We start from the raw sequence: 23,232 nt of genomic DNA on the forward strand, positions 1-23,232 counted from the left end.
CAAAATGTTTCTCCACCCTCTATATTTTACATCATGCAGAAAATAACAGAAAAGAACTTAAGACATCACAACAGTGACTTGATATTCTGCTCACATTTAATCTACAAAAACTGCCTCATACACTGTTTACCCTGACAGATCAGATTTGAGACTTAAAGATCTACATTTTCTGGCACTGAAAAGTAATTCTGTTGCTTTTTTGAATGCACTAGAGCCACCAACACCCTCTACCCAAAGTTATTTTTTTATGTCTGTTTGTCACTTACCTTTTGATCAGTGTTTTTGGTCTGTCATTAGATAAACTATTACATGACATTGGTTACTTCTCTGGCTCATATGTCAAAGACTGTTCAGTGGTCTGTTTCTGAGATGCACTCAGCTGAAATGTGGCTCACACAGGTCTTTGGCATTGTATGTTTTGCTTTGTATTGGTGTTCTCTTTGTTAGTGTATTTGTTTTTTTAACAAAAATCATGTTGTATCTTTTGTCTGTTGTAAAATAACAATTAAAATAGAAACATGGATATTTATGCACTACCTGGTGTCGCTATTAATGTAGTCTGGGCTTGCATAAAATGCATTTGGAACCCTTAATGACTTCATAGCTGATATGGTTATTGTTCTAACTTATGATCTGGGGCAGATTAAAAAAACAAGGATTGAATTGGAGTAATTGCATTTCTCTTCGCAAAGGAACCTTTGTGAAGTAGCTCCCCAAAGTCCAGAAAACATCATGTCAGTGCAATCACATGTAAAATTTGGTCATTTCCTAACTGCCTGCTCCCTCTGTCTCTCTCTTTCTCTCCCTTTCACACACACAAACCCCAAAGAAACAGACAATTTCAACTGTTGTACATTGGATTTATTGCAATAATTGTGTTTATTAAAAAGTGAGACAGATACAAAAGTAATGATTTGCATAAAACACTGCCAAGAGCAGAGTGAAAAACAGTGACTGACCAATATAGACAAAAAAAACCATCTTTGGTCTTTGTGATGTGGTATCCTGGCAACATAGCCTATCAAATGTAAACAACTCTGTGAGCACCACTCCCAAATATCATTACATGATAATCAAACATCAGACCAATGTTCAAAGCCAAAGAGTACAAAATTATTCTTACAAAAAAAAAATACGTCACGGTGATCCAAGGATAATCTGCCCGCACTGGCAAACGTATGAATAAGAGAGCAGTTCTCTGCGAATCATACTGTGCACAGATAAGTGGTACAGGTAGCTCATTGCTTTGCTTACTTTGCATACATGCTAGGAAATTGAATCTTGGATACCACGGTAAACAGGACAGAGTCGGTTGAAACATCACGTGTCTTCGGCACATATTATTATTAGACGGAGGTACCAGGGAACAAACAACCCCATAAATCTATTTATATATTTTTTTTTTTCAAAGCAACACTCTTACAAATTGGCTGGTTACTCCACTCTTCCCCCCGTGAGCGATGAGCTCACATACTCTTAAGAAGCAGGGTCGACCCGAAATGCGCCGAAAGTCTCCTGAAATTTGCCAGCAGGTATCGTTTAGCAGTGGGGTTCGTGGCGATCCTGCCCGGAAGCACAAATTCTAGTGCGCTTTAAACCACGCCGTGGACACGGGTCCACTAGGGGGTGCTGCAGCGTTCGCCAACAGGTGATCACCCTCCCCTTTTTTTTTTTCTTTTTTTTTCCCTTCTCCTCCTTCCACTTCTTCTCTAGGGGCTGGTTGTTCTGAATTTCAGGAGTGTGGTTTCTAAGTAGGCCAGAGCCCGTTGCTGTGGGGCTTCTGTGCTGTGCCAGCTCCCTCAGAGGGAGGATAAGAAGTCCTTCAGTCCCCTCTTCTCACTCTTTTGGTTGTCATCTACCATCAGGAGCTTCTTGAGGCGAGAGAAAGCAGACTTTTTCACGCTGCCCGACTTTGACGCGGAGGAGCCTGTGCTTTCAGAAGATATGGACCTAAAGAGAGGGGGGAGAAAAAAAAACAAAAAAAAAAACGGAAATACTCGGTATTATTAAGAATGCTTACGGTAAACTGAAATGGTTCGCCAGAGGTTTGTTCCGAGGTCAGAAAAGCGGTATGCGCTCATCTAAGCGGGAAAGCCGACAACAAACGTGGCGAATGATGAGCAGATATAGCCAAATAAGGTCAGAGATGTTTACCTTGGCGTGCCGTTAGGGGTTTTTGCACCGGAGCCAGACTTTGGGGTGGTCGCGATGCCACTGTTTAGAGGCTGGTAGTGGGCTTTGCGTCTGCCGCTGCTTGCAGGAGTGTTCTGGCTGCTCTTTGACAGAGATGCCAACAAGTCCCTGTTCACTCCAGCACGTCTGGACGTTTTGCTACATGTGTTGCAGGTGGCCATCTGACAGAGGGGGGGGGGGAAGAACTCTTAATGAACAATGAATATGTTTTTTTTTTTCCCTGTGAGAACTACTAAAAGAGCAGTATAAAAAAATAGCTCTATCAAAGCACACTCTCGTCCCAGTTTCAAGACGCTAACTGATTTGGCATTGTTATTATTCTGACACCCACAAATTCTGAAAATTCAATCTATCTACAGATATGAAAGCTTCGGGTTTTTAAGACTATGCAAATATAATTACAACGAATTACAGATTCATATCTTGTTTAGGAGCAATTCAATTCAAATCGCTCCACTTTTACGTTTAGTCTGGAAACCTAAAATATTTGGCATCTCTGTGAAAATCAAGATATAAAAGTCCCTCAAACACGAGAAAACTTTTATCGCTTCATGTAATCTGCCGGAGCTTCTGACAACTTCCTAGCGCATCAACCAGTATATCAGTTGCTGAGGTCTCTACGGGTGGTCAGCGAATTTTAGGGAGCAGAAATGGGGGTGTTGTCCTATACGTTTCCCCTGACTTAGCAGCCCGAGGCACTTGAGCTGGAAGAGGCAGTTATGACAGAGAGCTAAAACCAGCCGTCTTCATACATCATGTATGTCGAGACATAACTATGCTGATGTGTGACTGTCAATACGTGCAGAAACCAGAGGAGGGGATTTCACAGATGGATCAGCGAGGGGGAAGACATGCACCTCATGAACCCCACCTCAACCTCTGTCTCGCTTCCTTACCCTCGCCCAAATACAGAATTTAGTCTACGGCTGGGAGGCTGAATTTTGTCTGTTCCAACTAAAAATAGGAAGCTACAGTCCAATGGCATTGAATTGTAAATGTCATTCAACAGAATATGCGCTACTTCAGTTTGAGTAATCTTATTCACGGACAATTTATGCAAAACTTGCCCTGTTTAACAAATGAGCTGTGATCTGAATAGTCTGACAATGCTGTGTGAACAGCTCTGAAAACCGATTTACTCTGAATTGGCCTTTTTAGGAACTCCTCAGCAAAGAGCCCAGACCAAACCTCAGTGACGCACTAAAGAGATGCCTGACACATACTCTTCCACTGATGTGCCGACAGCCAGAGGCCATCAGCAATTTAAACAATTTCTAATGATTGTACTTTGCTGTGCAAACAAACTTGAATGACCCCTTATACTATCATTCTTAAAAGCTTAAGAGGACTCTAGGTGCTAAAGCATGACCTGGAAACCAAACAAGCCTCTTTTTAAAGGCAAACGTAATTGCTTTCAACAGCAGTGCATCAAAAACATACAAACAAATTCATTCAGTAAAATAACTTGTCCCCACGGGCTAACAAAGACTTACCGAGACAAAAGTAGCCATTGTGGTTGAAAGTAACAGGTGGCTGGTTTGAAGACCGGTTGAATCAGATGATCTAACAGTACCGTACATGCAAGTTCCTATGTTTACTGCTGCTCTTGGCATGCCTGCCGTTATAAAGCACGGCTGCTGTGACACAAAGCCACTCAGCCAATCAATCAGAGAGGAGGCAGAGTCTCTGTGACTCAATCTTTACTCCTATTGGCAGTTTTAACTGCACTCTCCTGTTGCTTATGAAGACTAGCTTTGCCAAATTCCAGAAAAACCTGGATCAAGTGAGTGGGAAAAGCCCAGCGTCACACATTAATACCCACAACAATGGAAAAGTCCTCCTTTTTTCTATTTCAAATATTCAAACGCTACTTTGGTCATTTTACGACTCCCCATAATTAAAAGTGAGGTCACATTGGAAAGTTATCCAACCTCTGCAAACTGCCTTTAGGAGGGACAAATCGATTCATTTAATGGATAGAGCAGGGCACCCACACAAAAACTCTTTCAGTTGGACTGACTAATAAACTAAGGTTTGAAGCTAAAAGACAAACACAGTGAAAAGGTTTTTTTCCCTTCCAATCAAACAAAACACTAGAGTTGAAAAAGAGTTGACTTTCAAAATTATTTTTACAGATCTTCAAAACATTTGTGTCAAATTTAGTGTTTTTGTATGCTACTCAGAATAATTACCTGTAGGTATGAACCTAGGAAATCTACATTCTAGAAAAACAAAACAAAAAAAAAACTTTCAACTTTTCCTTGATGTCCACATTACCCAAGCTTTATTAAGCCATCCAAACTGTTTGTGTTACTGTGTTTAAACTCTTACTGATTAAAAAGATTGATTTATTTATACTTTTAATGGAAATGTTTTGCAGCTGTTTACAGAATAAAAGAGCTGAGAGGAAAATCACTTTTGTCCTTTGTTAAACCACTCAGAGAGACCGAGCTGTTCCGACTATCCTCACATGATTGCTGATGAGATGCCAAAAACAGCATAATGATGAAAAAAGTATTTTAAAAACAACGAGCTATGATTCATAACAAAATAAATAAATAAATAAATAAAAAAGCTAAAAAGCTGTGGTGTCTGTCTCTAATCTCCACCACAAATCCAAAAATCATATCAGATTCTCCAAAACAGCAATCTGCCATTAAAACAGATGTGGCCGGGCTTACTATGAGTATCTCTGGCCAGGTTTGATTAATTACAATCCCCAAGGATAAAAACTGCCAAAAAAACAAAGATGGCCAGAGATCATTCAAAATGAGCACAGACTGGTGGCGTCTCTGAATTCCAAAACAGATATGCCCTGGGAAGAAGAAGGGGGAGCTGAATTCCCTTTTCCAGATCCTCAGTAAGAAAGAGGATCTGCCACAGATTCTTTATTAGATATGACTAATGCAGGGACTTCCATTTCTTTGGGCTCTCATCCAGGTGCGAGACGGTACACGAGAAGTAACAGCGTTGTCCGGAGAAAAGCGCAAAGCAGGGGCGGGTCAAACGAAATCTTCTAAACCCATCTTAATTCGCCCCCCTCAAAATGCTTACACACAACCCGAAGTCTCAGGAGGCTATTCGTGACACGTTGGCCAAATGGTGACGTGTATTTTGATACTCAATATGTGATCCCGGGTCATCACGTGCCAAATTTCTGCAAGGGTTCTAAACGTGGTCCCGTTGCTATTTTGAACATATATGCAATGCCGCTGCTGCAAATCCGAGGTGTATGCATTTTGAAACCTTGTTTAATCCAGATTAACTGCTTCTCAAGTGATACTGCTACTCTAAAACTGCGGCAGCTGATTGGGTTGAGAGACCTTGCCGACGGGGAGGAAAGAAACAGAACAAGCCTTTATCTGCTTGTAGGTCTACGCCGTGTAGGGTGCAGAGTCGTGACTGGAATGTTAACACAGCCAAATAAGTCTCTGATTGTGCTTAGAAAAATTATGTGTGGGAAAAACTTTACAGCTGAAAATTTGTAATGCAGAAGTCATGATAACTGCAATAACTGCACTGAAGATCATTTCTTTTAACCCAAAACGGAGGACAATGCTGTTTTTAGGACTGATTCCTTATGGATTAAAGGTGTAAAGTTTCTTAGGTCAGAAGGACATGTGGGGAGAGGTGAACACACAAACTCAAAGTTGCCAGTGGATCTGCTCAAGAGGGGAATCACAAAAGCCGCGGGAGACGCCAGTTTCTGCTCCTCTTCTTAACTTACCTACATTCCTACACACAAATCAATCAGCAGACGGAGTCTTTGTTATCTATTAATAGCTCAGACTCTTAAAATACCCTCCTCCCCCCCAACCTCTCCCCCTCCTCCAACAGCCACAAGCCAGGCTAGACTGGCTGCTCTGACCTTCCTGCTGAGAGTCTAAAAGGCACAGCTGCCCTTGACATGCAGGGGGGTGGTGCAAAACTAGTGCATGTGAATGTATCAATACATGGGAACTGATGTGCCCACCCTTACCAATCGATGTCCCACCCTACATGCCCTTCCTTTTCAACTATTGCCAAGTCAACCATTACAACCTCCCCCCCTCCCCCTTACCCAAGGGCAGAAAAGCGAGATGGCACGAAAAACAGGGGGCTGGATGCAGAGTGGAAAAATCTGAGCCTGGGTGTAAGGACACCCTCCAGAACGGTGACTGACACGTCCAAATTGACTTGTACATTCTGTTTACAAAGTTCTTCTCAATCATCACAAAGATTATGATAATGGATTAGCACAGATGCACGTGGAGAGTGGGTCTACGCAGGAATTGCCTATAGGAAAACTACCTCCGGTTCAACAGTCGTTAAAAACAAAAGGGCTTCCCCTCCCTGGTCCCAGGGGCACAGAGATCCCCTGCCTACAAATTCTCACTGGATGACATCCCAAAGAGGAGGATTCACCACCTCCTCGTTGAGGGTTTATGATGCTGAAAATTCCGGTAATCGGAGCAAACCACAACAAAGTCAGGTTTAACGCTAATCCAAATGCTAGGTGTGTGTGTGTGTTTGTGTGTCTATTATTATCTCGGCGGATGAATGAACTATGAACATAGGTTATAGAGATAAGTATAGCAGAGATGCCTAAAATAATTTTGCTGAAGACCAAACGGAACTTGCACGTGAGGCATGTCAAGCCTGCTCACTTTCGACTTATTAAAAATCCAAGGCTACCCCCTCCCCGCCTTTTCCAGCCTTCACCTTCGACCCATCAGTTCACACCTGCGGTCGCCCCAGACCATCTCCCCCGCACCGCTCAGAGGCTGAGCCAGACGGAAAACCGCGGGTGAGATATTGTTCCACAATCAGCTCTTGGAAATGGGCACTTGGCGGTTTGGAAACACGTGGAGAGCATGAAGGTTGCAGCAGATGCGGCGGGGAGACAAGAGGACCTACTCTCAGTCATCACCTCTATCTAGGTCTCCACTGTTGATTTTCATATAGCTGCACCCAGAGCTACTTGAACACAAATAAAATGACTAGATTAAAGCCAGACAGACACCCAGAGGAATTATTTGTTCAAACTGAAGCCCAAGGAGCTCCTCCAGATGCTATATGTTTACTTATGAAGGTTTACGCTACCGAGAGCCTGTTTGGACATGTCTAAATTTGTGGTGTGGACTTGGCAGCACTGAGCAAGTTTTTAAGACGCGCGTCTATTATGGGTGTATTGTAAAAGTCTAACTGACGTTCTAGCCACAGCAAGAATGAATACATAAACATTACTGAGAGACTTAAAAGCATACAAAAACATTAAAAATAGCACGAAAAGGTCAACTAGTTCACAAAACAAAAGATGGATGTACACATTGGACATCCACAAAAAAAAATCACAAAGTTCTTATTCTCCCTTTGCCAAAATAAAAACAAAAAAAGTTTGATCGCCTACAATCAGCCTTCCATGGTTAAACTGTGGTGAAACACAGAGGCGTTAGGATACAAACAGAAAACAGACGCCCGTGCTGTTCAGGGTTGTATTGTGCCTGTCCAACTCCATCAGCACAGCGTGTTTAATGAGCTCGGCTACACCATTATAAGGAAAAGGAGATGTTCTGTGAGTGACAGGGGAGTAAAGCAACCTGACCTACGCACCCCTCACATGTGCATTATACCTGCTCACACTGCCAAGCGCTGACACACACACCTCTCAAAAATATGGGCAGAATCCGCACACACCAGCCTTCCCCTCCTCTAGATGCTCAACTCTTCCCTGTATCACTAACAACCACTCGCTAATGTGTGAGCACCAGCACGTACACAAAACCCGTGAGGACGATACAGACTCTTCATGGCCAAAAATACCCCCAAATAAACTGTTCACATTCCCAGCAAGCTAATGTAAAGGAAGCTGAAAGAATGAAATTATTTTCCAGGCTTAGAATGTTTTTTAAATGACATGCTTGGCTTTTGGATGAACGTTGTGCTGACCAGAATCAAATTACCCACAAAAAAAAAAAAAAAAGTATTGCATAATTCTAATCAACCCTTAGCAACAGTTTCAAACTGAATATGTAAGGTAATGCACGCTATGGAATGCTCTTAAATCTCTGTGAGTGTTGCTTTTTGCAGACTGACGTGTGAGAGACCCGTGGTTAAAGTATGCTGAGGGTGAACAGCGTACCAATCACATGGACAGAAAGGCGGAGATGGGAGGTATTTGGTGGACTGCGTCAATGTCATATTCACCGCCTCAGGCAGAGAAACAACCCCATTAATGGATTTCAGCTTTCCCAGTTACCCAGACTCAAAGTCAGAAAGCCGCTGCAAACAGATCCTCCCTGTTAACTGAACCTTAGCGGTCTACCCAGTAAGGGCATGAGCGAGAATGATAGTGAACAGGGACCACAGATGAGTGCAGCTCGGAGAACTGAACCACCCTGACCAAAGATCACATTTCTGCTTCATTACTTCTCCTAGCATTAACATGTGCTCTTAGTTAAATCTGTGTTGAAAAGTCACATTAACACGCTAGAACTGAGACATTACCGGTATGCGTGCACGACTGACTTTCTGTCGAATAACATTCAGTGATGTCAGGTGTGTGTAAATATGTGATCACCAATGAGGTGAGACAGATAAAAGAACTCTTGCTTAGAATACAGATATAGAGAGCAAGCCTTTGTAAGTTTATTTGCTGTTTATTTATTTACATATTTTTTTAGATAGTGTGGGGAAGGATTTGGATCACTGACTAAATGACCATAACATTTAGTCAGTGACACACATTCTCAGGGTGAGCATATTGTCACATCCCGAATAAAATGGTTGACTGAACTCAGGCCTGGATCATTAAAATGAAGGACATAGGGTATTGAGGGCTAAGCTGCACTGTGTTTTCGGGTTGTGAATATAATCTAGTTAAGAGTGTTGTGTAGACTCTCACCAGAGTGTTGGAGGAGTTCCTGAATCTCCGGAGGATGTCTTTCTGCTCCAGGCTGAGTCTCCTGCCTGCTGCCTCCTTTCTGAGGAGCTGCTGGATCCGCACGGAGGGCTTTCGTTTGGGCCGCAGCCGCACACGGTGGTTGTCCGGCTGTCGCCACTGGAAACAGAACGGACAGACTACAGTCTCTGGGACATCTGGGACTAAAACAGAGAAGGACGAAAATCGCCTTGAACCGGATGTGCTTTAAGCCCATGGGCTAAAATAAAACAAGTGATTACATGCTCTATTCTAGGGACAGAAAATATTTCTTTCATGTATTGGATCAAAGGTCTGACAACTTTTCCAATATGTGATCATCCCAGACTGCAGTCTCTCTGGCTTTTAGGCCTGGCTTCAGCCCAGAGCAGTGGAGTCTTGTTTTACAGCAGGGGGTTAGGAGGGCACCATCATCCTTGCTGAGATTAACACTACTTTTCAATGCCAGGACTATTTTTATGGGCACTTGGATATATATCTGAGTTGATAAAGGAGTCCAGCATGAAAGACTTAGACAAAGAACAGGCTACGAACAGAATCCATACCATAAAAGTATAATGTAATGAAATCCAGCAGAACTTACCCTCCATCTGATGTCTTTGCCTAAAAAAAAAGAAAAAAAAAAACATGAAGGATAATAAATGAAGCCAACAAATTTATAGCTATATTAGGTCTGCGGTAGAATGCATGAGCTTGGGTGAATTTCTTTTCCCTGGTGAGTCTGTCTCATTTTAATATAGGATTCAAAACTGTATTTTTTCAGTATTCCTCAAGGCACGATAAGTAAAGTGGAGATCTAAATGGAGAATGGTGGAGAAATGGAGGTTAAGAACTGTGGCCCCTTCCCCCACATTACTGTCCTGCTGCTCAGCGACTTTCCAGTCGTTGTCATCTATTTGACTGCTTTTTACAACTTAGGAAGAAAAAGAGGCTCAGGTAAAAACAAACTTCACAAAACCCTTTTCTCTGGATTCTGTTTCGAGACAAAGCACAGGGGCTGAGAATCAGACAATACGAAATGTTTTCGAATGGCTCTGCTGGCACTGAAGCTAAGGAGTAAATTCTGAGGAAGAGTACGAATGAGGCCAGCTACATCTGGTCAGACTTTATAAACCTGGCTAAGATTAGAGCGCGGTACTAAAACCAGTTGTTAGTGTTTGGAAGAGCAGAGGCACGTGCTGACAGGGGGGTGGGGGGGTGAGGGGTTGTATTTTCACCAACCTCTGCCCTGGTGACAGCTGTGCACAAGGCAACGACAGTTTCCTTACACCCCCAATTCTCTTGTTTACCACAGAGTCTGTGACAGAGACTGTTTACAGGAATAGTGGACCCAGTCACCGAAATTTCATCCCAGGCATGCTGACACACACGCACAGGCCATATACCACATTATCTGCTCAGACAGAGGATTGGTACATACTGCAGTAACGAATGACTGATCCAGTTAAACCCACTGTCCTACTGCTGTGAATGAGACTATATGAAAATCCATACAGCATAACAATATACTGTCTTAAAGCACTTTTTTTTTTTTTTAGATAAGACAAGATCTTTTAGCTTAGCATCTGGTGGGAAGCGGATAGTTTGTCTTCCACTTTCCTTTGATGCATTGTTAAGATTAGCACCATAAAACTCAGAGGGCAGGGACTACATATTTACACAGAACACAGCAGAACTTTCTCAGGAATGGGTTCCTGTACAGAGATAGTGTAGTCTGTTAGTGAAGACCTTCACATTTCCAGCACAGCATTAATCTCAAATTTAGTGACAAGTTAACCAATGATTGAGAAAAGCAACCATGATATTGTTCAGTCGATCACTGTGTCCAGGCAAATTTAGGACAATTAGCAATTTCTGATTTAACTCCAACTACAACCAAAGCTTTTTCCATTTTGAAAGATGTTTAAAGACAGCTGTAAAAGATTGCAAAGAAAACATACTCAGTTAGGTAACCCATTTTTTATTGACCTAATGTGCTTCTAATATGTCAAACACCACAAAAAGGCATATAACAGTGCTCCAGAGTGTTTGAGATCATATCAGCGATAAAGGAAGAGAAGGTGGAAAGTAAGGTGATATTCTGATATTTCACCCTTTTAAAATCGCAATTGTCACGAAATTGCTATTGTCATAGGCCATATTGTTTTGAAAGACACGTTTGAGTGCTAAAAAAGGTTGAGTTTTTTGAGCTACTATACTGTGTTTAAAGTAGACGGAAGTGTACTTCGAAAAGAAGGAGGCCAATGCGAAATACGCGACATTGGTCAGCTTCAAACTATTTCCCATTCTTAACGACCCACTGGAGATGCGATACCATGGGGCCTCTTCAGTGAGGTAATCTAATTAACATACTCTTCATGTCTCTCCTTTTAAAGCACAGACTTGGCTGAGATAAACATCTACTAATAAAAGAATACTTCTCCAGAAGAGATGACATCAAGCAAACACTGGCATTGAGACAGACAGTCTTTGTGGCTACACAGATACAATCGAAGGACATAGAAACGGATGTCCTGTTTACTGGAAAAAGGTAACTCATGTCCATAAATAAGACGGACGCAACAGTTTGGCCCCAACGTCGTATCAGGGTAGTCTCAATGTCTTTAGTGAGTCGGGAGGCTTTGGGTGACGCTAAGCAGGGCTGAATCTTTTGTTTCTGTCTCACTTTGAAGCTGCGGTCGAGGCTACTGAGAAGGGCTGACAGCAAATAAGAGCCCGCAGTCTCAATCTAATTTGTCATCACTGGCTACCATAGACAACACTCTCCCTGTGACAGCTTCCAGTAAGAAACACTTAAGTGCCCCATGAGTCAGGCTTCTAACACTCCGTTTACGTAGCAGAGAAACTGATGGGATGTTGTACACACGATTAGCACAAATACTGAAAACAAGTTAAACCACAGCCTTAGGTGGGGAGGGCGGATATTTAATCCAACAAAAACATATCATATGTTCAAAGCAAATGAAAATAGTCAGAAAAGAACTTCATCTCACAGCCATGCTATTTATTCTGACAGTCAGTCTACATAAAAACCCAGCTTGTTGTTTTTGTCCAAATGCGTAGAGTTATGCGCTGAAGCTAATGTTGAGTGGTATTTTACTGCGTACAGCAACGGGCTAAGAACGATCAACAAAGAGCAGCCAGAAAGTGTGGACTAATGAGCCCAGAAAATAGGTCACAGTAAGGTCCGCCTCTTAAGAAAACAGACTAATTATCTTACTAAACTGACGTGTTCACATTTACCCCAGTGAAGTAGTTATTATTAATCTTTGTATTACAAACAAAAGGATCCGAATTTAGTTAAATTCTCCCTTCCTCTGGAATAGTCGACCTACAGAAATTAGGGAGGTAAACTGTCTTCATAGCTTTAATAACAAACTAAAGACATCTATTTTTTTTAACTTATGGATAATATCATTTTGATTTGACTTTATGTATATGTAAAGCTCTTTCAGACTATAAATAGTGACACTGAGCTCTAAACAAACTTCTATCATTATTATTATCATTATTATCATTTTTATTATTAGTTAAACAGCTGTAGTGTCTTGAAAACAGAAATTCGAACTTGGACAGCTCGACAACTCAGAGGCCAGTCGATCACGACCGACACATCAGTAGTGCGCACTACGTAGTTATACCAAAGGTTTCCGACCGATTGCATGCCGTTGACCAGAGGGCTGTTCTACGAAGTGAGGTAACTGGCTTATCCAGGTAAGTTCTGGATATGTTGGTTCTGGATATATCCAGAACTTATCCAGATAAGTTCTGGATATATCAGTAAGTAGTAAACCTCCTGAAAGAACAGCCCTACGGCTTCATTCTCCTAGCAAAGCACAGCCATAAGGCTCTTCTATTAGGAGGTTTACTACTTACTCTGAGTTAATTGAACCAGAAGTTAGCTGGATACGCCGATTACCTCGCTTCGTAGAACAGCCCTCTGCAAGCAGCTGAGATAGAAAAAAAAGAACACAAAAGAAACCAACAAACCAAACAAACAAAAGAACGACTCTGAACTGGTAGGCTACTAAGGACTCACAAAAGATTCGTTCAAAAAGAAGGACTCGTTCGCGAACTGTACACCACTAGTTTCTTGACTGCAGGTTGATAGCTAGCTAGCTACCTGATTTTATCATACACGAAAAGGATAGCTAGCTACTTTCATACCCGACAGCAGGCTCGTCAGCTACTTTTTATCATACACGTGAAGGCTAGCTATACGGAATGCCAGCAAGCCACTTTTAATCATAGCCCACTACCAGCTAGAGAGCTACGTTTTAGCATACATAGACGGGCTAGAGATACAGTAGGCTTGTTAGCTAGCTATTCTTTATCATACCCAACTGCAGGCTAGCTAGGTTCTTTTTTATTATACACAGAAACGTATCCACATTTGGGCTGTCGGTAACTGCAAATTAAGTTCGCTTTGGTGTAATCAACGATTGCATCGGAACACCTGTAAAACAAAGTGATACTTGATGGTAGAACGTCCCAGTGCTGTTACACTCTATAGCAGCACCCTTTCGGATGTCCTTGTTCAGTCAAATTACTCGACCGGAACTAATATAAGTATAAACACTGCATAGTTTAACGGCGAAGCAACAAATGACTGAACAGTGGCAGGTGATGATGTCGTGGCAAACTTATGGATCAAGAAGGATAATCTATACTCGATATCAGTGGTTCTCAACCGCAGTCCTTAGAGCCCCAGTCCTGCACACCTTTGTCTTGAACTCTATCACAGTTAATTGAGCTAACCAAAGGCTTGATGATTAACTGATCAGTGGAATCAGGTATGTCAGTCAGGCGAGTTAAAACAAAGACGTGCAGGACAGGGGGCCCTCAAGACTGGAGTTGAGAGGAACCCCCCACTTTTAGTTTTCGTGTCCACTGTGCCCACAGATTCTCTGACACAAGTGGTGGTTGATGGAAACAGGACAATTTGGTTATGAAAGTACAACTCTCTGGGCTACCAAAGTCTCCTCCAGGCCCTTAGGGAACAGGCTCTTTGTGAAACAAAACAGTAAACTGAGTTCATTAATGCATAATCATACCAAATAACTTAAAGTAAGATGGGGGGAAAACAATGAACATCCACAAGAAGAAACACTGAAGTAGAAGAAATGCCCTTCACATCCATACGAGCAAGCACCGCTCTGGTGACCTTGGTGTCTGCACATGTTTGGCCCACTTGACGAGAAGAGGGTCTGCTGCACGCACAGTTGAGTGTATGGATCAGAACTTCACAGCTGGAACTTCACTATAATTAAAAGCTTTCTGCCTTAGGTGATGGAAACATTTGTGTATGTGGCAATGATGCCAATGCATCTGAAATGCTGTTGGAAGAACATGACCAGCCTGGCCATTCCGGTAGTTCAAATTTGCAGCAGTCTATATGCATTAAATCCACCTACTCAGTTTTTAAACATTCATGGAAGTGTAGGCCTACTCTTTTTCCTCCTAGCTCTCACAGTACACTCTTTCCTTGTCATGTGTCCTGAAATCCCTGCAAAATCAAGATCCAAGGGTCAAACTCTTAGTGTTGACCCCTGGTCCTCTATGGTGCCATTGGAATGACACGAATGAGTTAGAATAAGCGGGCTGTGAATGTTTTCTGTGCAAAATAAAAGTTGTCAGTCAAAGGACGTGCTGTTTATTTCTATTCTTATGAGCTCATATTGTGCAGTGCATTACAAAACTTAATTATCTTAATGCCTTTAATGTCAGGGTAACAGTCATATCCAAAAGACTAAGCTTTCAAGGACAACATTTGTCTTTCTTTCAAACATTAAGTGACTACGTTTTACCCGTTAGTGGTTTTCCAAAAGAAACCCTTGAGACCATCGACCTGGACAACAGATGAACAGAAATTACATGCAAGATTAATTGTAAAAAGTGACGCTCCAACAAGTGGCATCAGAAATGTCCAAATCTTCCCGACACAACACATGCTCGGTTGTTTGAGTCTGAGTAAATGACAGCTATACGCTTTACAACACACAATGCTTTGGGTTAAAAACAGTGGGAAGGCTTCCGAAACGTAGAACTCGGGTGTGATCTGCCATCTAGTGTCAATATACTATAATTACAACAGGCTTACAAAAACGTGTCCCGAAAAAACGCCCCAATTATTCATAATCACTTTATGTACTGTGTCGTGGTTCCACATACACGTGGTGTTCTTACTTACATGAAGAATCGTGACTGCTCTGGACAGTTGTCCTTGTATAACAGAGAGGCCTGTCGAATAAACTGAAGGGTTTTTTCAGAAGGCATAATTTCCACTGCTGCAATAATAGCTTAACGATGTGAGTACCGAATTAATGTTTCCAACGAACAGCAGCCGCGGTGCATCACTTGAGTAACAGACGGTACGGGAGTTAAAAAATTAATAAACAATCAAAAAACTGCTCTACTACGTTAAAACATCTTAGGGGAGAACTGCCTCGACCTTACAAGACCATGCAATACACACAGGAAGTTTCCCACAGTGCCTCGAGTGTCAATATGGCATTGTGGGAAACTGAGTCACAAGTGTTCACATTGCGCTTAGAACTACAACATACAGATCGATTGCCTCTATCAGGGTGCGATGTGCCTGTTCGCGAAATGAGTTTCCAGCAAGAACGCATCTGGTTAGGTCCATGATATTATATGAGGGACGGATGCATGAAGTTTATCGGCATACGTGGCTTAGATGTGTATATACTCATTACAGCTTTGATTGTAATAGTGTTCTAGTTGATACAAAGTGTAGAAGCTGAATATTTGATTCTAATTTTTAACAGAAGTGACAATAGGATGCTTATTTAAACTTTGAGGCAAACGATGTAATAGCCTACTGAGCAGGCAACACAATTCATTTCAATCTTTTACAGCTAACTATACTACTTATTATTACTAGCAAATCATTCCATCATCACAACCCCAATGCATAAGGATGATTGCCCCCCCCCCCCCCCCCCCCCCCCCGACCACTTTTAACTGACAATGTGTTCTCACGCCTATACTTATTGTGGGTGGTTTCTACTCTTAATAATTTGTGAGGCAAAGCTTGGATGCGTTGGCAGTCTTAAACGTAGCCCACTCCCGGGCTGAGGGGCAAGTCATTTTCCAGTTTTTGCCAGGAATCTTACACTGCATACACTCACTGCTATACAGGACAGCCAAGGAATGATTACATTTTGAGCCTACGGCGGTATTTAGGACACGATCAAGGTCAAGTTAAACATTTTTTTCATCTTGTGATAAATGAGAGAGGAATTGCGGAAATCACAGGGAAGAGATGTGGAGGTTTTAGTTTTACGCGCCCTGGGGGGACGAAGATTGATTGTTTTGAGAATTGTGTTTCGTCTTCAATTTCTGACGCCGCTGGTCCGAATTATAGCCTTACAAACCCATTTCGCATCACACTCGGACAGACCACCCCGAAACGGCTGTATTGCAGCTTAACAGAGATTCGGGAAAATAATCGCATTGACTTGAACAATATATGCCCCGTGGTGCAGCGACTATGAAATTGGATATTCAAAGTCGATGGAGGAGCTGTTTGCCTTTACTCAGTGACACTCTGAATACTCACACATAGTGCAGATATTATGGGAGGCAACGATCCTGAGACGGAACCACAAAATACTTCTCCATACGGGGCGTTTGGACGTGACTAGGCAGAGAAGTTACCAGGCTTTGTTCAAAGCGAGTAGTGCTCTGGATGACAGCATTGAAAACCGGACTGGAACACCTGCTGTCCTTATCTGAGACACAAAGCTTTCCACAGCTATCCCACGCGCATCACCTTTCGCGAGAGACGCGCGGACCATCTTAAAGCACTATTATGGAGCCTTAATGAAATGCGCAGGTAAAATCATTTATCACGGACACTAATAGTTGTTTTTCCTTTTAAAATCTGAACGCGTTTCCACTGCCTTAATGTGATTTTGTTCAAGTTGAAGTACGAGTATTTGGATGAAGATGATAATTATATATGACAGCAATGTTATTATATAGAATGATGATGTATTTCAGTTGCATCGACGGGTTGAGCGCTGGATGCCATTATACCAGATAAATTTGATGTAAAGCAGTCAGAGGTGCAACTTTCAACATAGGCATATTTTTGGTTTGATGGTTACGAAATTGGTCTCATGGTGATGCAGCTCAGAGTGTTCAATTCAAAAACCATCTCCCGCTGTCTTTTTCCACACTTCATCTAAATTAGACGTTTCAGCTGTTAGTCTAAGACGCTGTTAACTTAGACATTTAATAATAGAATCAGAGACATCCCATAAAACAATTCATTTAGTTGTCAAATCTTTCTGAATAAGTGACAAACATGACAATGTGTCTCGCAGACTCTGTTGCCCCATCACTATGCGTCTCTCATTCAAGCGTTACTCCAGTCACATTTTACCCACAGTTAAACAATGTGCTGGAGAACGCGTATAGTTTTATATCATTTTATTCCATGATGAAAATGTGACTTAAGTAAGACTCAAGACTTAGCACTGCGGATCTGTATGACGGAAAAGCCTGTCTGTTCTCCACTCAGCGGGATGTACACAAGAATTTTTGATGTTAAATACAAGTAGGTTGACTGTATCATAAGCCATAGTTTGCTTTCTGAAAGATCCTAAATGCAGAGAGATATCTACCTACTTACGTGTTTATACTGACGCGAGCCTCCAATTCAATCAGTCATTAATGAACTGATGAAAGAAGATCAGTCACCTTTGTTTTCTCTAAATAACCGTGCTGTTATCTCCAGAAATCTGATAGTTAATGAATATTTACCTGATCATTTTTTAAGGTTTGTTCAGATTATAGATGCATAGGTCAAAGAAAAGAAAATTTGATGCACAGTAATACCTTGACACGTACAGCATAGCTACAAAAGTTGTCCTCGACTCTTTATGGACTCCCTACATGTTCTCCAAGGTTTAAGGCCACTGAAATCAACTGGGAAGTTTGGGTTAGGGTGAACTTAGTTCCCTGTGGGCAGTGGCTGGACTGGATTCACTGTGCCTTTCAATCATTCAGTGACAGGTAGTTTGCAGTCCAGACGCTAACCCTCACCAGTATTCACTGGTGACTATGAAAATATTATCCATAACAACCAGAGGCTGCATTATTTTTCCCCTGATATTCAGGAGAATCTTTTTTTAATCATCGGAATGTAGATTTTTACACTTGGATTGCAGCATCTTTATTTGTAGCTGGTGACACCATAGAGATGTTATTGTGTCTAATGATGGTGCCAGATATTCAGTGACTTTTTTTAATACACAAAATGCCCTCACACTCAACCCGATAACTCTGTAAGTCTGCTATCCTGACAGTTATCCTTTAAAGTACCTCATGTCTTGGCCTTTTTATTATTAAAAAGTGTGTGTTGTTAGGCCTCAGGGATTATTTAATGGAAATATGAACGCCGTGCTCAGCAGGTTGTAACTACGTAACGTTAACACACAGAAATCTAATTAGCGTCTTGTCATCCAGACAACACGGTAATTATTCCGAATGAAAATAAACGCGGGTTCTGGATGAATTGTTTGTGGAATGCTACAGAAGTGTGTGTTGAAAAGAAAGCTGTCATGCCTATGTCGATTTTAGAATCTCATCAACAACATGTTTTGCTCAGTGTGTCAAAAAAAGGAAAAAAAAAAAAGCGTTACTGCCATCTTTAGGCAGTCAAAGTATGCAGTCAGCAGTGAGCTGGCCACCATCCGGCAGAAAGAGCAGAAATGTAACGCTACACCAACTCTACTTGTGCTGAGCCTGAAGAACAAAAAACTGAGGACAGTGATGTAATGGTAGGATATGCTGATTGAGCTAGGGAAGGATACTGAATCCAGTTTCCTGTTTCATTTCTCTCCAAACAACCGGCTGACCGTCAAATAAAGTCACACACCTCAGTACAAGTCTGGTACAGATACATACTTCAAACCTTTGTGATGGTGCTTTTCTTATCTGTACTACACTCAGAACTCTGCATATTGGCAATAACAGATTTCAAATGCTGTCCTGGACCTTTTTATTTGGGGGGGGCGAAGGGGGTGGGGGCATTGCACTTTATCACCCATACCACAAAATGCATCCTTGGCCATTTCAGGCAGCTCTTTCTCTAACTGCCATTGTTCTGACCTTTAGTCAGAGACATCACATGTTGTTTGTGCTTGTCTCAGACTGCCTCTTGATATTTCTGTGTTGAGGAAATGAAGTTATTAAATTTTATTGGCCTCTGGTTGCCGGGAGCGGAAGCTATTATCGGAAACTGATCGACAACTGAAAAGAGAAAAAAAAAATCAAATCAAATCAAAAGTAGCCTACCATGCAGTGAAAGTTTGAATCATCACTGAGTTTCAGTAAAATGATCTGGACAGTCCCTGCATTTCTGAAATAGCAATGTGTTCTGTACTGTAGCATCTTCTCTAAAAATACAGCTACTGTCAAAGATGCATCAACTCTGAGTCGTTAAAACAAAAACATATTTTCACATTTATTTACAGACTTAGACAGTCGCTCGCGTCATTTTTCACATTTGGAATTCACCGGAAAATTTTCTCATTTCGTACCAGTGAACAGCGTGTTCTGGTGTTGCCAGATCGCAATGTCTCCTGATTGACAGCACATCTCTGACAACAGGCACTACAAGTTTACATTACTTTATTTAGGGACGAAAAATACTTGTCACATTTCTTTGCACGCCTGCTAATATGGACCCAATACTGGCCAAAGTGACTAGGAACATTCTCTAGGGATTATCCCTAATTCATAACCAGCTGATGAAAAAGGTCGCCATAAACAACTAACTACAATGCAGTAATGAGTTGTTAGGGGATTAAAAGTAAAAAGTAGATATAGACATCAATGATATTCTGTGTACTCTTTCTGTTGCTGTTGAATTAAAGAAGAAGGCTTTTTAACTACTGTGCACCAGAGTTCTGTTTCAGGCAGTTTCTGCCTCTAGTGTCATCCTGTTTGAGACACGATGGCAGAGGATGCCCCGTTCTGCCATGCATAATCAGGTTTAAGAGAACAAAGATGCCAGCTTATTCAAAAGGTCTGTGTGGTTCAGTGCCCAGGCAGAACACTGCTTTTCTCTGCCTGTCTCTGTGGAATGGAAAGACAGGATGGGGAAAACTCACAAAGAGAGTTTTTCACCACAGAGGGCTACAGTGGGTTATGCTGTTCTCTTCAAAGCCTTAAAGTGTTTCTAACTATCCCCGTAATTAATGCTTCAGCCGCACAATCTCGCTAAACACATCCCCCTTGGTCAAAATCGCCGGTGCTTTTGGCCTTTGACCGATGAAATACTCTTGAAATACACGGTTTGTGATACAAAGCCACTAAGGACATCTCAAACAGGTCCCATCTCAAGTAAAGCTCTTCTGGTTTGGCCTACTTAACTAATTAAATGCTATTAAATGTCGGATGAACAAACACACTTATCAAATCTTGTCGTTGAGGAGCTAGACGCTTTGATATTCTCATAAGACATAGCGCGAATGGGTACTGTTACACTTTCCTGTCTGTCTCTGGAACTGATAAAGACTCTGTCCTCTGAAACAAACGTGTTGCACGGTGGTTGCTCCTGGTACAGAGGGAAGGATGCGGGGTCGGGCCGAATCTGCCCGGGATGACAGATTGATGGTGGGCTTTGAGAACACTGGGCCACCATTGTTTCAGGAGAGGCGGATCTCACGGGTCCATTTGTGGGGGCCCCCTTCAGAAGTCAGAGCACAAAAGAAGCTCATACTGACCTCTGGGACACTGCCCACATTTTCAGTCCCAGTACTATGCTGGTGCTGTAAGGTGGGAAGTGGTCTTTGCCGTCCGCTTCTAAATGGGCACACATCATCGCTCTCAATTGCAACGACGACATGGAAGAGCACGGACATTGTTGTTGGGTTTACTATACGCCATTGTTAGGAAGCTGCACGAAACGAATGCGGGAGATTTCTTTTTTTTTTTTTTTTTGTCCTTTTTAAAGGAGGAGTTTGAGAGGAGCAATGCCGAACACGTATCTGTTCATTCCTGCGTAGCAGTCGTTGTCCTGATTGTGTAAGTGGTGCTTATTAACTTACATCAATACTTTAATTACTGATTTCATTAATTGCCTGCAGCCATTCCTGTGAAGCTTTGAGCAAATTCATTTCAAAACTCATTTATTTCATGGCTGCGCTGATAGTAAAAAGCAATCAGATAAGTGACTGACGAAATGGATAAGTAGTTGACCTACTTTACATATAAATCAAGTAGCGTTGGTAGACAAATATCTCTTACTGAGGGCTTACGCTGTCTCTAGGAAATATTTGAATAAATGTAGACTCAACTAAAAATGAATATTTTTGTTTCCGTCGAAATGATAGGAGTTCTGCACAGCAATGTATTGTCACGTTAGCACAGTTTAAAAGTATCTGAGCAGTTCAGAAAGTCACTTTTTTTCCCTGTTTATTCTGAGGTATTCTGTTTGTTAGAGTGCCTCTGTATTGCTTTGTCCTGTTGCTCCCACCAATGTCAAACACACACTGGACTTTCAATTCCTCCGTTATCTGATTGAACTCAGACTGGATTACAGCTTTTTTTTTTCTTTCCATCTTTCTCTCTTTTCTTTTTTCTTTTTCTTTTTTCTTCCTTTTTTTTTTTGCCTGAGCGGAAGCGTTCCTTCTCGGCTCTTCTTTCCGTTCACCTTGCCCGGTTGTCCTTGCTCCGTGGAGCGTCATGCAGTGTGCGCCCCTGCAGCTTCAGAGAACAGTTTTCACCTGTTTTCACACCGTGAGCTGGGAGAGATTACACTGAATTTGCTTTAATAAGTGAGAGAAAGAAAAGAGAGAGAGAGATTTAGAGACCCGTTTCTTCACCACGTAGAGAAAGATTAAACTTGGAAAAACTGAGAATGGAGAGGCAAACAAGGGTTTAGCGGTACCTTAAAGAACGCTGAGTTTATGGAGAAGCTGATGGAAAATGAAAACGCTAGTGGAAAGAATTAAGAGATTTAAGTAATGGAATAGATATCTGTAAACTTCATTTGATACTAATTTAATTTCAATAACTCTATACACCTAGGCTTGTAAAACTTCTAATTATCCCCACACACACAGAGAAACTCCTTTCCCTGATTTATCTTTAACATGATAAGGCCTCTGACAAAAAAGGAAAGCGTTATGTTCTGACTTTCCTTGGCACCGGCCTCTCAAGAGATTGTCTCTCATAGCTGGAAGGTGACTTACAATGTCGTTAACCTCTCATTTATGCAATTTAGGCCAAGCTAGCCTGGTTTCCCGGAGTGATGGTGTAAGAGAGGGGCAGTGCTTCAAGGTGAACCAGCAAGACTATTTTCAGTGCTTGTGATAAATGTGGCATCCGTGACACGGAGAAGCACATGTCTGTACCAGCTCTCTCTCTCTCTCTCCCTCTCTCTTTCTTTTTCTCTTTCTCCTCCTCTCTCCTGGCCTTCTTACCTTCTTTGGCTCTTATTTGTTCTCTCTGGCTCCCATTGTTTCTGTCTGTTTTCTCCACAGTGAAAGAGCAGAAGCGGAGGGAGGAACAAAAGCGATGTGTTTGGTTGAAGGTGACCTGTGGCCAGGCCAGGGGCTGCAACACAGGACATGGGAGCTGCCTCACACTCCCGCTCGTGTCTTGTGTTGCAGCCAGTGGAACAGCCGCACTGCTGACATCAGGAAGAGCATTCCGCCCTCCCACAACACCAACACACACAACGCACAGATGCACTCTGAGGAGGACAGAGGACCAACATACGGGACCTCTCGGGTGATACTTTCTCATCGTTCCACAGCACGGCAAACATACACACACACACACACACACACACACAAACGCACAAACTGTTTGATTGCACTGTATATATTGATTAGGGCATATATGAGCTTATAGTTTGGGGAAATAAAAAAAAAATTCTCTAGTTCTTTCAATTAAATTTTTTTTCTTCGCCAGATGAAACTGACAATTTCTCTTCTGAATGACAAAGACTGTCTACCTTGAGATGAAGTGGTGCGTTTGCTCCTTCGGATATCTAAACATTATCACAGTACAATAGGAAGAGACAAGGTCAACATTAATGCACTCTGGTGGATGTAGCAACTCTCCACTAGCACTACATT

The 23,232-nt window shown here is 42.0% G+C and overlaps 1 protein-coding gene across 1 annotated transcript; it reads right to left on the bottom strand.

Annotated features, from left to right (window-relative positions):
- Positions 1 to 1,799: 1,799 nt before the first annotated feature.
- On the bottom strand, positions 1,800 to 19,741 carry rmp24 (ribonuclease MRP subunit p24). The gene is made up of 6 exons (XM_030788531.1): positions 19,684 to 19,741; positions 15,303 to 15,399; positions 9,696 to 9,715; positions 9,077 to 9,276; positions 2,155 to 2,354; positions 1,800 to 1,950 (listed from the first exon to the last, which is right to left on the bottom strand). The coding sequence occupies exons 1-6, from the start codon at positions 19,739 to 19,741 to the stop codon at positions 1,800 to 1,802; spliced, it is 726 nt and encodes a 241-aa protein (XP_030644391.1).
- Positions 19,742 to 23,232: the final 3,491 nt, after the last annotated feature.

The sequence above is a fragment of the Chanos chanos genome, chromosome 12, assembly GCF_902362185.1.
Source record: "Chanos chanos chromosome 12, fChaCha1.1, whole genome shotgun sequence".
NCBI classification, from domain to species: domain Eukaryota; kingdom Metazoa; phylum Chordata; class Actinopteri; order Gonorynchiformes; family Chanidae; genus Chanos; species Chanos chanos.

Bases quoted from the DNA above. Each gene is read 5' to 3' on its own strand.
- rmp24 (XM_030788531.1), bottom strand. From the start codon at position 19,741: ATGTGCTGTCAATCAGGAGACATTGCGATCTGGCAACACCAGAACACG. The intron at 15,400-19,683 runs GTACGAAATGAG...CTATTATTGCAG, and splicing joins CCAGAACACGCTGTTCACTG to CAGTGGAAATTATGCCTTCT. The intron at 1,951-2,154 runs GTAAACATCTCT...CCCTCTCTTTAG, and splicing joins ACCCCTAACGGCACGCCAAG to GTCCATATCTTCTGAAAGCA.